Source organism: Phacochoerus africanus, chromosome 2, assembly GCF_016906955.1.
Source record: "Phacochoerus africanus isolate WHEZ1 chromosome 2, ROS_Pafr_v1, whole genome shotgun sequence".
In the NCBI taxonomy this organism is placed as follows: domain Eukaryota; kingdom Metazoa; phylum Chordata; class Mammalia; order Artiodactyla; family Suidae; genus Phacochoerus; species Phacochoerus africanus.
The window spans coordinates 160,252,673-160,266,360 of NC_062545.1; the positions used below are offsets into that span (position 1 = coordinate 160,252,673).

Here is a 13,688-nt window from a genome sequence, read left to right on the forward strand (position 1 = left end):
GCGGGGAGTGAAAAAACCAAGTAGAAGGAGGATAGAGTAAAACTGTGGAAGGTTTTGAATGCTGTGTTGGCATTTTGACCCTGTCCTTATGTGGTAAAGAGCCTCTGGTGTTTTATAAGAAGGTGACTTGATCTGATCTGTATTTTGGGAAGGTAAGTGACATTTGCAGATGAAAACATAGAATAACTTAATGACTTAGGGTTTAAGAGTGAGATGGGAAATAAGAGTCACAAGAGGCAGGTAGACTTGAAACAAGACCAATCCAGAGAAATAAATAGCCTGAACCAAGGCAGTGATGATGAGAATAAAGAAAGGGGGAGATATTTAAGAGGCATTTTGGTGGTAACACCAATGAAAAGTTCCAGGGTGAAAAGCAGGAAAGATACAAAGATAATCTTGATGTTTTAAGCTTAAAGCTAAAACAAGATAAAATTTGAACTTAACCAAAAGTGGGCACCCAAGAAGAGGCAGCTGACTCACAGAGGATGGTAATGTACATTGTCTAAAGCATGTTTAGCTTTACTCCAGGACTTTGGGGTAGACTTATCCAGGGGGAAGTTGTGGATTTGGGGGAGGGGAGTTAAACATATAGATACATGTCATCAGCTATCACCAAGGCCATGTGATCAGATGAGATCATATAGAGAGAATTTTAGAAGAGAAAACCTTCGGAAACATTTATGGCTAAATAACCAGATTGAAGAAACATGACACCCAAAGATAAAAACTCATCCTTGTATAAAAAGAAATCCATTTCAAGATCCATGACTTGAATTTATATCAGTGAGTCCCTGAGGTCTCATTTCCATCCCAAATTACTCCCTTGTAACTAATAACTATATTCATTCTAAAGACTTCCTGAGTGTCCACCAATTGCTAAGTATTGTTCTAGGGATGCAGGGCTACAAAAACAAATTAAACATGGATCCTGCCCCAAGAAGCACAAAGCTCAATGTTATTAATAAAGAAGTAGAATAGCTGTTATGTTGGCTATCATTGAGCGTAGTGTGTATTCACAATGCTGAACGGAAAGTATCAACTCTTCAACAACTGCCTGTTCCAGAAGATGTTTCCACCAAACCAAGCCGAAGCCATGACCAGACAACACAGCCCTTCTCAGTATGAGCAGGAGCCCTTTAGTACTAGGTGGATATACTGGTGGGACCAATGAACTAGAATTGTAAGGAAGGCTTGTATTTAGTTTTCTACAGTATTTTCTTACAGACATCACTCTCTCTGATGCCTACCTCAAAATTCAGTGGCTTTGAGCCTACCATGCTGCCCAGAAAACCCTATCAGCAGAGAAGAGTCCCCATCATGCCTCTGGAGCATGTGACCACCATATCCCACTCCTGTATCTTTACAGCCCAAGCACAGAGTCTACAGACATGTTATTTTTGAATGGCAAGATGGAAATGAGATTAATCACAAAAATGAGTTTCTTGTGAAAAGCATACCACTGCATACCAGTTAAATTCACTCTCTGTAAAGGTTTCCAAAGGGCATAATAGTTGGTTCAGGTGTGAAGTTTAGCAGTTAAATTATTTGGGTCAGAGACCTTCCTACATCTTTCAAATCATGTCATGTTTACTCATTCATGTTCTATTCATGGACTCCACAATTGGTTGAAAATCAAGAATCTCCCAGGACTAGTACTAAGCACCCCAGTGCTGTGCTGTAGGCTACTCTCCATTCACCTGCTTTCTATTCACATGAGCCTTTTGCGAAGAAAATGCAATTCAATAGGCTGTTAGAGTTTATAAAATTCTAAGTTTGGCATGGTCTACTGATTTTCAATCTATTTTTAATCTGTCTTGTAAAATTACTTATGGCTTATCATAAATAGTAATATATGCAAATTATTTCACCTTATGAATTTAAACCCTGTGTTTATTTATTTATTTATTTGCTTTTTATGGCCTCACCTGCAGCATATGGAAGTTCCCAGGCAAGTGGTCAAATGGGAGCTGCAGCTACTGGCCTACATAATAGCCACAGAAACACCAGATCCAAGCTGACTGACTCTGTGACCTACACTGCAGCTTGCAACAATGCCAAATCCTTAACCCACTGAGCCAGGCCAGGAGTGGAACCCACATCCTCATGGATACTAGTCAGGTTCATAACAGGCCACAACGGAAATTCCCAGAACCCTAGTATTTAAATTACCTCATCTGCTTATGTAAGTATCTATAAAAGTAACTTTCATGTGTAATAAAATAGCAACATTAACCAAATCAAATTTATATTAAAAAGCACTCTTTCTTTTCATTGCTTTCTATTGGCCTAGAAAATAATAGTGCCGATAGTCTCACGATTGTTCCAAGAAGAATGATCACACTGTAAAATTATATTGTATTTCTTTATTCTGATAGAGAAAAAAATTACAAACTACACAGCATATGAAATAATATACTGTAAATAATAACTGGCAACAATTAAAAGATATTTAATATTTGAAAAACTATGTACATGTCAAGTTTCTGTCAAGGAAAGGCCAAAAGATGTCAATTCAAAATTATTAATGTAATATTTCAGTTGGTCCCAATCCCAAATCCTATCTTTTAGCATCTATATTAGACACTAATTTCAAATCAGATGTATTAAAGTAAATTCTAATGTCTTCTTAGCTTAGCAAGGAAAAGTTATCCTTCACATGTTTTTCCTGCAGCTGGACTTATTCCTAGATCATTTACAGTGAAACTAGAATATCTGTGATAACTACTGTTTCAAAAAATATCCTTAGGACTGCTTCTCCATTACTATTCTACCATTATCAGTAAAGCATTCCACAATTCCTGGATGTTATACCCAAATCTTTGTGCACATGGCTGTAGTGAAGACTGGTAGAAATAAGTGTGTGTAGAAAGACAATGAAATTAGAAATGGGTGAGGTACATGGTCGTAGAACTGATAAGAGCAAGATCAGGACAATCGACCAGCTGTCTAAGAAGGGTCAAGTCACCAAAATCATCTACCAACCAATGTTAGAAGGAAGTTAACCCAAAGGAAACACCACATGCTTCCAGTTCGATTTAAATCTATTAACTTGTGGTGGTTCCTTGATGTTTCAGGGACTATTATAATGGAAACCAATTGGATTTTCAAGGACAAGAGACTTTGCCACTAAACAAGATGATATCATCCTTCTTAATGACAAATAGGAATGGGTGATCAGCTTTGAACACCCTAAAATCAGGGAGTTGCTTCTCTACCACCTCACTTCCTGACACGGCAGCTGCTTCCGTGCCCTCTTCTGTAACCTCAATGTAAGATTTGTGCATCAGTTTTGAAATGTATAGACGGCCTCCTGCAGCTATACCAGAAAGATCAGCTCTGGATTCATCAAAGATATCGCTCAACCCTAGGGCTTTTAAATGGTGATTGATTTCATAATTCTTTTCTATCTTGAACTGGGGAAAAAACACTTCAACATACTGAGGTCTCATTCTTCTTGGATTGGTCCAGTCCATTAGATTCCCAAAGGTCAGTTTGTTTTCAATCTGTAGGAATATTTAAAAGGCAATTTAGAATCATATGGTTAAAAAACAGATGAAACAACAACTACAAAGGGATATGGTTTTCCAGAACCATCCTCTCCTGATCTTTGCGTATAAGTATGTGAATGGGTCTTGGAGGTGTCTGGAAATGGTAAATGATTAAAATGAATGGTTCGGGTACTCTTTAATGAACCACATGTTTTTTTTGTTTGTTTGTTTGTTTGTTTGCTATTTCTTCGGGCCGCTCCCACGGCATATGGAGGTTCCCAGGCTAGGGGTCGAATCAGAGCTGTAGCCGCTGGTCTACGCCAGAGCCACAGCAACGCAGGATCCGAGCCGTGTCTGCAACCTACACCACAGCTCACGGCAACGCCGGATCGTTAACCCACTGAGCAAGGCCAGGGACTGAACCCGCAACCTCATGGTTCCTTGTCGGATTCGTTAACCACTGCGCCACGACGGGAACTCCTGAACCACATGTTTAATTTACTCTGCTATGGCAAGGTGTGACTTATTCGTATTTCAGGGCATTTCTGTTCTCTGCTCATATATGAAAGTATATAGCAAAAGTGGAACAATGGGCAAATGAAAAAAGTAGAAAATCAGAGATTATCAACAGGAGAAATGAACCAGCAGTCATTGAAATCAGCATTTCCTGACCATTTCCCCCTAATGAAAGACACAGAAAATAACAATATTTGCACAACCTGCAGAAGTGAATCAATGGAACCCCTGGTGGCCCAAGGCAAGAAGCCCAGAGCTCTATCTTCAAGGGCTTGTGTGATCAATATCTCCCAGCATGGATACACATACTGAAAGATGGGTAGAAATAATGCCTCTGGGTTGGAAGAGCATATGGCCTGGCAATAGTAGGTGTTCAATAAATGGTGTCTATTATTCCTTTTGATTGGAAGTACAGCGATCAAGACTTCTGAGACTGCAGATTCACAGACTCAGGAAGCCAAATTCACAGAAAGGAGGAGGAAGAGGAGGGGGAGGAAGGGGGGGAGGAAAAGGTAGAGAGAGAAATAGTGCTGAAAGATCAAGATCTGAGATACAGAGATGACATCCAGCTTCTCAGGGCCAGCACTGTCTGCCCCCTGCACTGTGCCAGTCTGCTGAGCCTGCTCCATCCATCACAGGGCAGTCTCTAACCCCTGCTCTTCCTAGAAACACAACACACAGAGTGAGACTATACATTTCAATTCTCAAAGGCTCAGGACTTCAAAATTCCATCATAGCATTCTTGTTTGAAGGTGTTTAGTCTACCAAAATTTCAATATTACACGAAAGACCATTTTCACAGCCAAATGCAAAGACCTAAACTCACGCCCTTTCCCTCTATTGCTTAGATTTCTCAAACCTAGGCTTTCCAATTTTATAGCTATTCAAGTAAAATCAGGCGAAACTGAGATAGTTCAGTCTCAACATCTATAATGGTATCTGGCATAGAGTATATACTCAAATATTTGTCAAATTAATGAATAAATGGGTAAGTCACCAATGCCAGCAACCTGAAATCTTAAAGTTGATGGATTAAAAGCACAATCAACAGTATCCTTCTGCAATAGTGAAGGTGACTGTAGTAACTTACCTGGGACAGGTCATTCTCAGGCAGCATTACGTACATGCTTATGCCACCATGATATTTGAGCTCAAGCACCTGCATGGATGGATCCTTAATGACAGACAAATTGAACCTCCGTTCTTGATGCATCATGGCCACTGCTTTCCTAGGACACTGAAAGTCAAGTCACAAGAAAATGTTAAAAGCCGACCCTATTTTACTTATTTGACCAAATTCAATAAGAATAATGTTGCAGTTTTTGTTCAGTTGGTCTTATGAATTTTTCTGAACTTGCTGCCAATAGTGGTCACATTGGTTCACATCTCAGTGGTAAAAGCACAGACTTTGAGTTTAAACTTCCCAGTTATGTGACCACAGGCAAGTTATTTCACCTCCCTTTCCCCCCACTTCCTCATCTCTATAATGGGAAAAAATAGTCTCTACTGCATAGGATTGCTGTAAAGATTATGTAAGTTAATATATCTGGCACTTGGAATATTGCTTTGCACTTAAGGTTTTATCTGAAAATGCCCATATAATAAGTAATGAGTAATTATTAAATCGTATTATAATTTGGAATGATTGCTATAAATTTTTCTACCCTTTTTTTTTCTGGTGTTTTTGCCTTTTCTAGGGATGCTTCCCGCGGCACATGGAGGTTCCCAGGCTAGGGGTCTAATCAGAGCTGTAGCCACCGGCCTACATCACAGCCACAGCAATGCCAGATCCGAGCCGCATCTACGACCTACACCACAGCCCACGGCAACGCCAGATCCTTAACCCACTGAGCAAGGCCAGCGATCGAACCTGCAACCCCATGGTTCCGAGTCGGATTCGTTAACCACTGTGCCACGATGGGAACTCCGTAAATTTTTCTTCTCATCAGAAGTAAAATTCAGGCTAGTACTATAAAAATTACAATTTAAGAATGGGGTCTCATAAAATTTTTAAATTTCTGCAAAATATTTGGCACTATTCCTTGTATTAACTTGAGGGAAATACAGTAGCTCTTACTGTAAGGATATCATTTGTAGATTTAGAAACTCTATAGAGATATTATAAACAATCTTTTTTTTCCCTAAATGATACTGTGATTCTGCAAGCTTTTCCACATTTCTGTATTATCTCCCTTTAAGAAAGAAAGTTTTACAGGAGGAAGACAGATAATTATTTATGCTCGGATTTATGTCCTTCTTTCTCTGAAAAGGTTGTCCTTTTTAACTGAGAATCAAAAACTCAGAAAGAATACACATGATGTGGGAAAGGGCAAAATGTATCTGCTTAGTGAGACAGATCAGCCAAGTTAATCTGGGAACAAATGGGGGCTGGGATATCATAGACACTAAGTCTTATTTCTATGCTAAGGCAGGGGAAAAAATCCCAGTGCTGGGTTATCCTGGAGAAAGACTAAAACTAGACTTCTTAGCTAAGAGGCAATTTCATCAATTTTTGATGGAAACAAAACTGTCAAGTGATATAGATTCCATATGTTATAGCTATATTATAAGGGATTTATTCAGGAATATTATTGTTTTAAATATAATATTAAATGACTCTAACTGTACATGCACATCTCACAGTTAGAATCACAAAAAAAGGTAAAATGTATGCTTTTGTTATATATTTTTCTTATAGATCCCCTACAAAAATGTCTTAAATTCATACTTTATTACTTTTGTTGGTTGATTCTGAATTTTTTTTTTTTTTTTGCTTTTTAGAGCCACACCCACGGCATATGGAAGTTCCGGGCTAGGAGTCAAATCGGAGCTGCAGCTGCTGGCCTATGCCACAGCCACAGCAATGTGGGATCTGAGCCGCATCTGTAACCTACACCACAGCTCACGGCAACACCAGATCCTTGACCCACTGAGCGAGGCCAGGGATTGAACCTGGATCCTCATGGATACTAGTCAGGTTTGTCTCTGCTGCACCACAATGGGAACTCCAACTCTGAGTATGTTTTAAGAAATATCAATTTACAGGACACCTTCAGCTGTGCTCCATAACCTGCATTAGAGGGAAAACAGAAAGTTTGTTTTGTAAGCAATTGACCACACAGTCTTGGTAATGCAGTAGAAAAATATAAGTAGAGAAATGGTGAACCTGGTGTTCATTTATGTAATCCTACAATTTCTATAAAGGTGTATGACTTGCAAAAACCTTCCTAAATTAAACAGATTTCCATACCTTGGGAGATCTGAACTGGCAATGTCGGGTCTCACTTTTGGTGAAGGCAGATTTCCATTTGCCTTTGAAGTACACAGCATTCACCAGCACCATGACAGCAGAGGAGCTTATGGTATCTTCAGGAAAGATTTTCTTGATTTTGCCTTTTGAAAAATAATTTGAGGAAAAAAGGTTAATTTTTTATGAATTTTTAAAAAGCTAAAGACAAGATGAATATGTTTTTCTTATCACATAATGACTATAAGGATAATGCCCTTAGTAACAATCTATGAGCAATTACTTTGTCCAACACTTTCTAAATGCCTTAAGTACAATATTTGATTTAATCCTCATAAAATCCCTGTGAGGTAGGCACTATTATTGTTTCCCTTTTCTGCGGAGGTCTAGGACATAGATTAATTTATTTGCACAAAGTCACACAAGGAATCCATCAACAGGATTCTGACACAGAAGACAATTCTCAGAGCCCCGCCCTACTCACAATCACCAAACTGCCTTAATATACCCCACTGGTAAGGCCACGGAACTCCAAGTACTTTTTAACTCCATTCTATTGATAGGGCTAATTCCTTCATTCCAGGTTAATGAGACTTTTACTAAATGCATTGGACTGTTCTGGATATTTGAATCATAATAATGAAAGATGTAGTCTCTGCCATCATTGGGTTCGCAGTCCAGCACAAAGGAGGCAACACCCAAATGTAGTGGTAGCACTCTGGTGTCACAGCCCTGTGCTCAGTGTGCTGTGAGGGCACAGATTAGGGGCAGCCATCTCTGGCTGGGCCACTCTGCCTGAGCTGAGGGCAAGGTGGGGGTCAAGGAGAATTTCCATAAAGACAGGACAGTTGGTTCAAAGACGCAGAAGCTTGGAAGATCAGAATGTATTGGGGGAAACCCTAACTCATTCTGATGTAACAGGAAGAGTAAGATTGGAAAAGTTGGAGGCAGGAGGAAGATAATAAAGAGCTTGGAAAGTCTGGTAAAAATTTTAGATTATTTTGAAGGTGATGGAAAATTACTATTCAGAATCCACTGAAAGACAAGAAAGAGCATAGTCATCATGGATCAGAGTTGCCTTTCTGAAAGATGACTCTAGCAGTGTGTGGAGGATGGTGGCAGGTGTGGGAGGGGAGAAATAGGGCCTGGGTAGGTTTGTTGGAATATTGGCATCCATTTTGAAGTGTTCCCCAAATGAGTACTGAGTCAGTATCCTCATCACAATGAGAATTATACATAGATTTGCATGAGAAAGAAAGAGAAATAAGTAGTTGTTGCAAATGAAGAAAGATATTAGTAATCTGAAAACCTTGAAATGCTGAACATTAAATAGAATCCCACTAAGTTATTAGAACAATAATTGCATAGTTCCTCTTGATTTATGAATAATAATATTTGAAACACGTGAGGACAATGGTCAAAGTAACCCCCTACTGATGGAAGACGAATGAATGAACAAAAAGAAAACAGTTGTATTCTTGTTTCTAGGATGAATTGTATGCTTTTGAATGTTTGCATTTAAGGGTGCAAGTCAATTGTCTCATATTTTTGAGACAGAGCCAGACTCAGCAAATACACGTATGTTGTTCAGAGTATAAATTAAGACCACTTAGGTAAAGAAATGACAAGCTTTGGAATCAGTTGACAACAAAACAATGAATAGATTTCTATGTTTGTTTTGTACTAAACCAGATCGTTAGCTGGAATTCCATTTTTAGTTGGAAAAAGACTTATCAATAAAGAGATATACTTTTTCTGGAAGGTTCTACCTTTGATATACATATGATGTGATAAATGAAGAATATTTAAAAATAAAAGATGAATTATTTATTCTTCAGAAAAAAAATGATGTGAAAATATATTTCTTAAACAATAAGATGTAATTTAAACAAGATCCTTCACTCCAAGAAGAAACATTAAGATACTGGATCAATCATTAGAATAAAATATTATGTTGTGGTTATTGAAAATCATATTCTATAAATGACTCTAAGCCTTTGTTCACTAACCAGGCATAAGATATTGAGGTTAACTGGGTAAATTACCTCAGCTCATCACTAATTTATGCAATGGCTGTACTAAAATCTATTTGTCTCACAGGATTGTTTCCTAATAAGATAATGTAATAGGTAAGATTTATAAAAAATACAAAACATTCAAATCATTAAGATTGCTTAAGGTGCTATTACTGTGGAGGTATGGAGGTTCCTCTGAAAACTATTCTATGGTAATAGAATTACCATATGATCCATCAATCCCACTCCTGGGCATGTATCTGGACAAAACTATAATTCAAAAAGGTACATGCAACCCTATTTCACTGCAACACTATTCACAATATCCAAGACATGGAAACAACCTAAATGTCCATTGACAGATGAATAGATTAAGAAGCTGAAGTACATATATAAATGTAATTCTACTCAGCAATAAGAAAATAACAAAATAATGCCATTCATGGCAATATGGATGCAACTAGAGATTGTTGTACTAAGTGAAGTAAGTCAGAAAGAGAAAGACCAATATCATATGATATCACTTATATGTGGAATCTAAAATATGGCAAAAATGAACCTATCTACAAAACAGAAACAGACTTATAGACATAGAAAATGGACTTGTGGTTGCCAAGGGGGAGGGGGAAGGGAGAGGAATGGACTGAGAGTTTGTGGTTGGTAGATACAAACTATTACATTTAGAATGGATAAACAATGAGGTCCTATTGTAGCACAAGGACTATATCCAATCTCCTGATGGAGAATATAAAAAGCATGTATGTATATGTATAACTGAGTCACTTTACTGTATAGTAGAAAATGGCACAATATTATAAATCAACATACCTTAATTAAAAAATTCAAAAAAAAGATTGCTCAAACCCACAGTGTGGACAAATACTATAACATTTTTTTAGAAATGTTTTGGCCATGGCCATGACATGTGGAAATTTCAGGCCCAGGGTCAAACTTGAGCCACAGCAGTGAAAACACCAGATCCTTAATCTACTGTACCACCTGGGATCTCCAAATAGAAATTTTTTTTTTCTTTTTAGGACCACACTTGCAGCATATAGAAGTTCCCAGGCTAGGGGTCCAATTGGAGCTATGGCTACCAGCCTACACCACAGCCACAGCAATGCCAGATCCAAATCACATCTGCAACCTATGCTGCAGATTGCAGCAACACTGGATCTTTAACCCATGGAGCAAGGCCAGGGGTAGAACCCACATCCTCACAGATACCATGCCACGTCCTTAACCCACTGAGCCACAATAGGAACTCCCAATATAGCAATTTTAAATAACAACAATCATTACTTCTGCTTAGGAGGAGGAGTTCCTTATATAAACTAAAGATGCCCAACTTTAAAGTTGAGAGTTCTCAGTATTCACATATAACTGACAATTCTTGCAGAAAAATAAGGCATTGCACTCACCATGTGTCTCATTTTCAATCCATTTATTAATTTTATATCTTGTTTCTTTTATATCATTTGTAAAGTCAACTCTTTTCATTTTGGCATTATATAATTTCTCAGCACGATCAACATAGTCCTATAAATACAAATGACATACAGTTATATAAGTAATATATAGTTCTTATATTTATAAATCACCACCAACTAAGCATATAAGAAATATATTCTTGAACTTGTTTCTTGATTTCCACTACCCTACTCCAGGATTACTTCCTGACTCAAAGATAAGAAAATAAAGCTGGAGGGGAACTGGAGAACTTTGAAGTTGAATTTGCATAGCAAGCATAATGTTTAACTTAAGTTTATCTGAAAGAATTGGGGGAGATCAATAGAGATTATAGCTAATGCCCACCCCCTGGACTTTGCCACTGCTTGCTCACTATAAATACTTCAATAACATCCTAACTCATCTCCCTTGCTTATGTCATCCTCCTCCTCCTAATAAAAACCCTTCATTACCTGGATGTAAGGTAATGAAGATACTATAAAACTCCTAGAGGAAAACATGGGCAGACCACTCTTTAAATAAATCACAGCAATATATTTCTCAATACATCTCCTAGAATAATGGAAATAAAAAACAAAATAAACAAACGGGACCTAATCAAATTTATAAGCTTTTGCACAGCAAAAAAAAAAAAAAATCATAAACAAAACAAAAAGGCAACCTACAAACTGGGGAGAAAATATTTGCAAATGATGCTACTAAAAAGGGATTAATTTATAAAATATACAAACAGCTCATACAGTTCAATATCAAAAAATCCAAACAACTCTAATCAGAAAAAAATGGGTAGAAGACCTAAATAGACATTTCTCAAAAAAAAAAAATATATAGATGGCCAACAGGCACATGAAAAAATCATCAACATCACTAATTATCAGAGAAATGCAAATCAAAACTGCAAGGAGGTATAACTGCATTCTGGTCAGAATGACCACCATCAATGGTGGAGCAAAGGGAACTCTCCTACACTCTTGGTGAGAATATAAATTGGTGCAGTCACTATGAAGAACAGTATGGAGGTTCCTTAAAAAACTAAGACTGGAACACCATATGATTCTGCAGTCCCACTTCTGGGTATATATCTGGAGAAAACTAAAATTTGAAGGAAGACACGCATTCCAGTGTTCACTGTAGCACTACTTACAATAGCCAAGACATGGAAGCAGCCTAAATGTCCATCAATAGATGAGTGGATAAAGAAGATATGGTGTGTATACATGCAATGAAATGTTACTCAGCCATAAAAAGAATGAAATAAGGCCATTTATAGCAACAGGGACAGACCTAGAGATTACCATACTAAGGGAAGTAAGCCAAACAGAGAAAGACAAATCTCGTATGATGTCACTTACACGTGGAATCCAAAAAAAGAAAAAAATACAGATGAACTTATTTACAAAACAGAAATGGACCCATAAACATAGAAAACAAATTTATGGTTACCAAAAGGGAAATGGGGGGAGGGGAGATAAATCAGGAGTTTGGGATTAACATATACACACTACAGAAAATAACCAACAAGGACTTACTGTATAGCACAGGGAACTATACTCATTATTTTATAATAGCCTACAAGAGAAAAGACTCTGAAAAGAATATATATATATATAACTGAATCACTATGCTATACACCTAAAACTGACACAACATTATAAATCATCTCTACTCCAATTAAAAAAAAAAATGTTGTGAGGAATAAGACACAGAAGTTGGCTGTTGGACACCACTGAGAAGGTATAGGTGGGATGGGAGACCATGATATTGTACTGATAACCACACACTTTTAGGTTTTCCTCAAGTATCATCAGTAGCCTAGGCACAATTGCTGAGGGAGATCATGGCACTGATACAGATTCAGGGCTTTGTGGGGAAGGAGGGTATTGATAAAGCAGTGGTTAAGGAATGGATACAGAGGGTAGTTTGGAATGGGAATAAAGCTAGGAGAGGGCTGATATGTTAGAGGAAATGGAGAGATCAAGAAATTAAAGAACTTGAGAGTTCTCGTCATGGCGCATCAGAAGGGAATCTGACTAGGAACCATGAGGTTGCAGGTTCGATCCCTGGCCTTGCTCCATGGTTAAGGATCCCGCACTGCTGTGGCTCTGGCATAGGCCGGCAGCTGTAGCTCCAATTAGACTCCTAGCCTGGGAACCTCCATATGCCGTGAGTGCGTCCCTAAAAAAAGATTTAAAGAGACAAAAAAAAAGAAAAATAAATTAAATAATTCAGTGCAGTTGAAAAACAGGTAGTGTAGTGAGAAAATAATAAAAGAATAAGCATGGGATGATGTGGCCACAAAATGAAAACTAGAGTTGTAGATTTCAGGTTGTTGATAAGTTTCAGGTGTGGCTTGGGTATCAGTTACTAAAATGGTGTAGAGAGAGGGTCAGAAAACTGTAAGAAGTTAAGCTGAATCATCCACAGGGACACTGAATTTATTAAAAATGGTGGCAGAATCAGGGAGTATGGAATAACATTGTCAGAGGCCCGACCCGAGGCATACTTAGCATGGATTGGCGGAGAAAGGAGAACAAGGTATCAGAGATGGTGGTTGGATCTTCCACAATACTATACTTTTTCGAGAGACAATTTATATGACATTATTATCCTTATCAATTCTAATAGAATTTACATTCTGTTTGAATCCATATGTAAATGTGAGGTTAAAAAAATGTTATAAGGCAAAATGTAAGCTTATACTCTTTGTACTGATCTGAATGATTGAATATTGATGATAGTTAAATTTTATGTTTTTTTATTTTTTATTTTATTTTATTTTTTTGTCTTTTCTAGGGCCACTCCCACGGCATATGGAGGTTCCCAGGCTAGGGGTCCAATCGGAGCTGTAGCCGCTGGCCTACACCAGAGCCACAGCAACTCGGGATCCAAGCCGCATCTGCAACCTATACCACAGCTCACGGCAACGCCGGATCCCCAACCCACTGAGCAAGG

General features: G+C 38.0%; 1 protein-coding gene across 3 annotated transcripts in view; it reads right to left on the reverse strand.

Moving 5' to 3' along the window:
• Window positions 1-2,348: 2,348 nt before the first annotated feature.
• The window catches only part of SERPINB7 (serpin family B member 7), a 45,234-nt gene continuing 33,894 nt past the window's right edge, over window positions 2,349-13,688 (reverse strand). For all 3 annotated transcript variants that reach the window (XM_047769481.1, XM_047769479.1, XM_047769480.1), the window contains exons 5-8: window positions 10,688-10,805; window positions 7,255-7,397; window positions 5,095-5,241; window positions 2,349-3,503 (exon numbers count right to left, since the gene is read on the reverse strand). In XM_047769481.1, coding sequence (XP_047625437.1) covers window positions 3,105-3,503; window positions 5,095-5,241; window positions 7,255-7,397; window positions 10,688-10,805 — 807 coding nt within the window. In that variant the 3' untranslated portion in view covers window positions 2,349-3,104. The remainder of the gene's footprint in view (window positions 3,504-5,094; window positions 5,242-7,254; window positions 7,398-10,687; window positions 10,806-13,688) is intronic.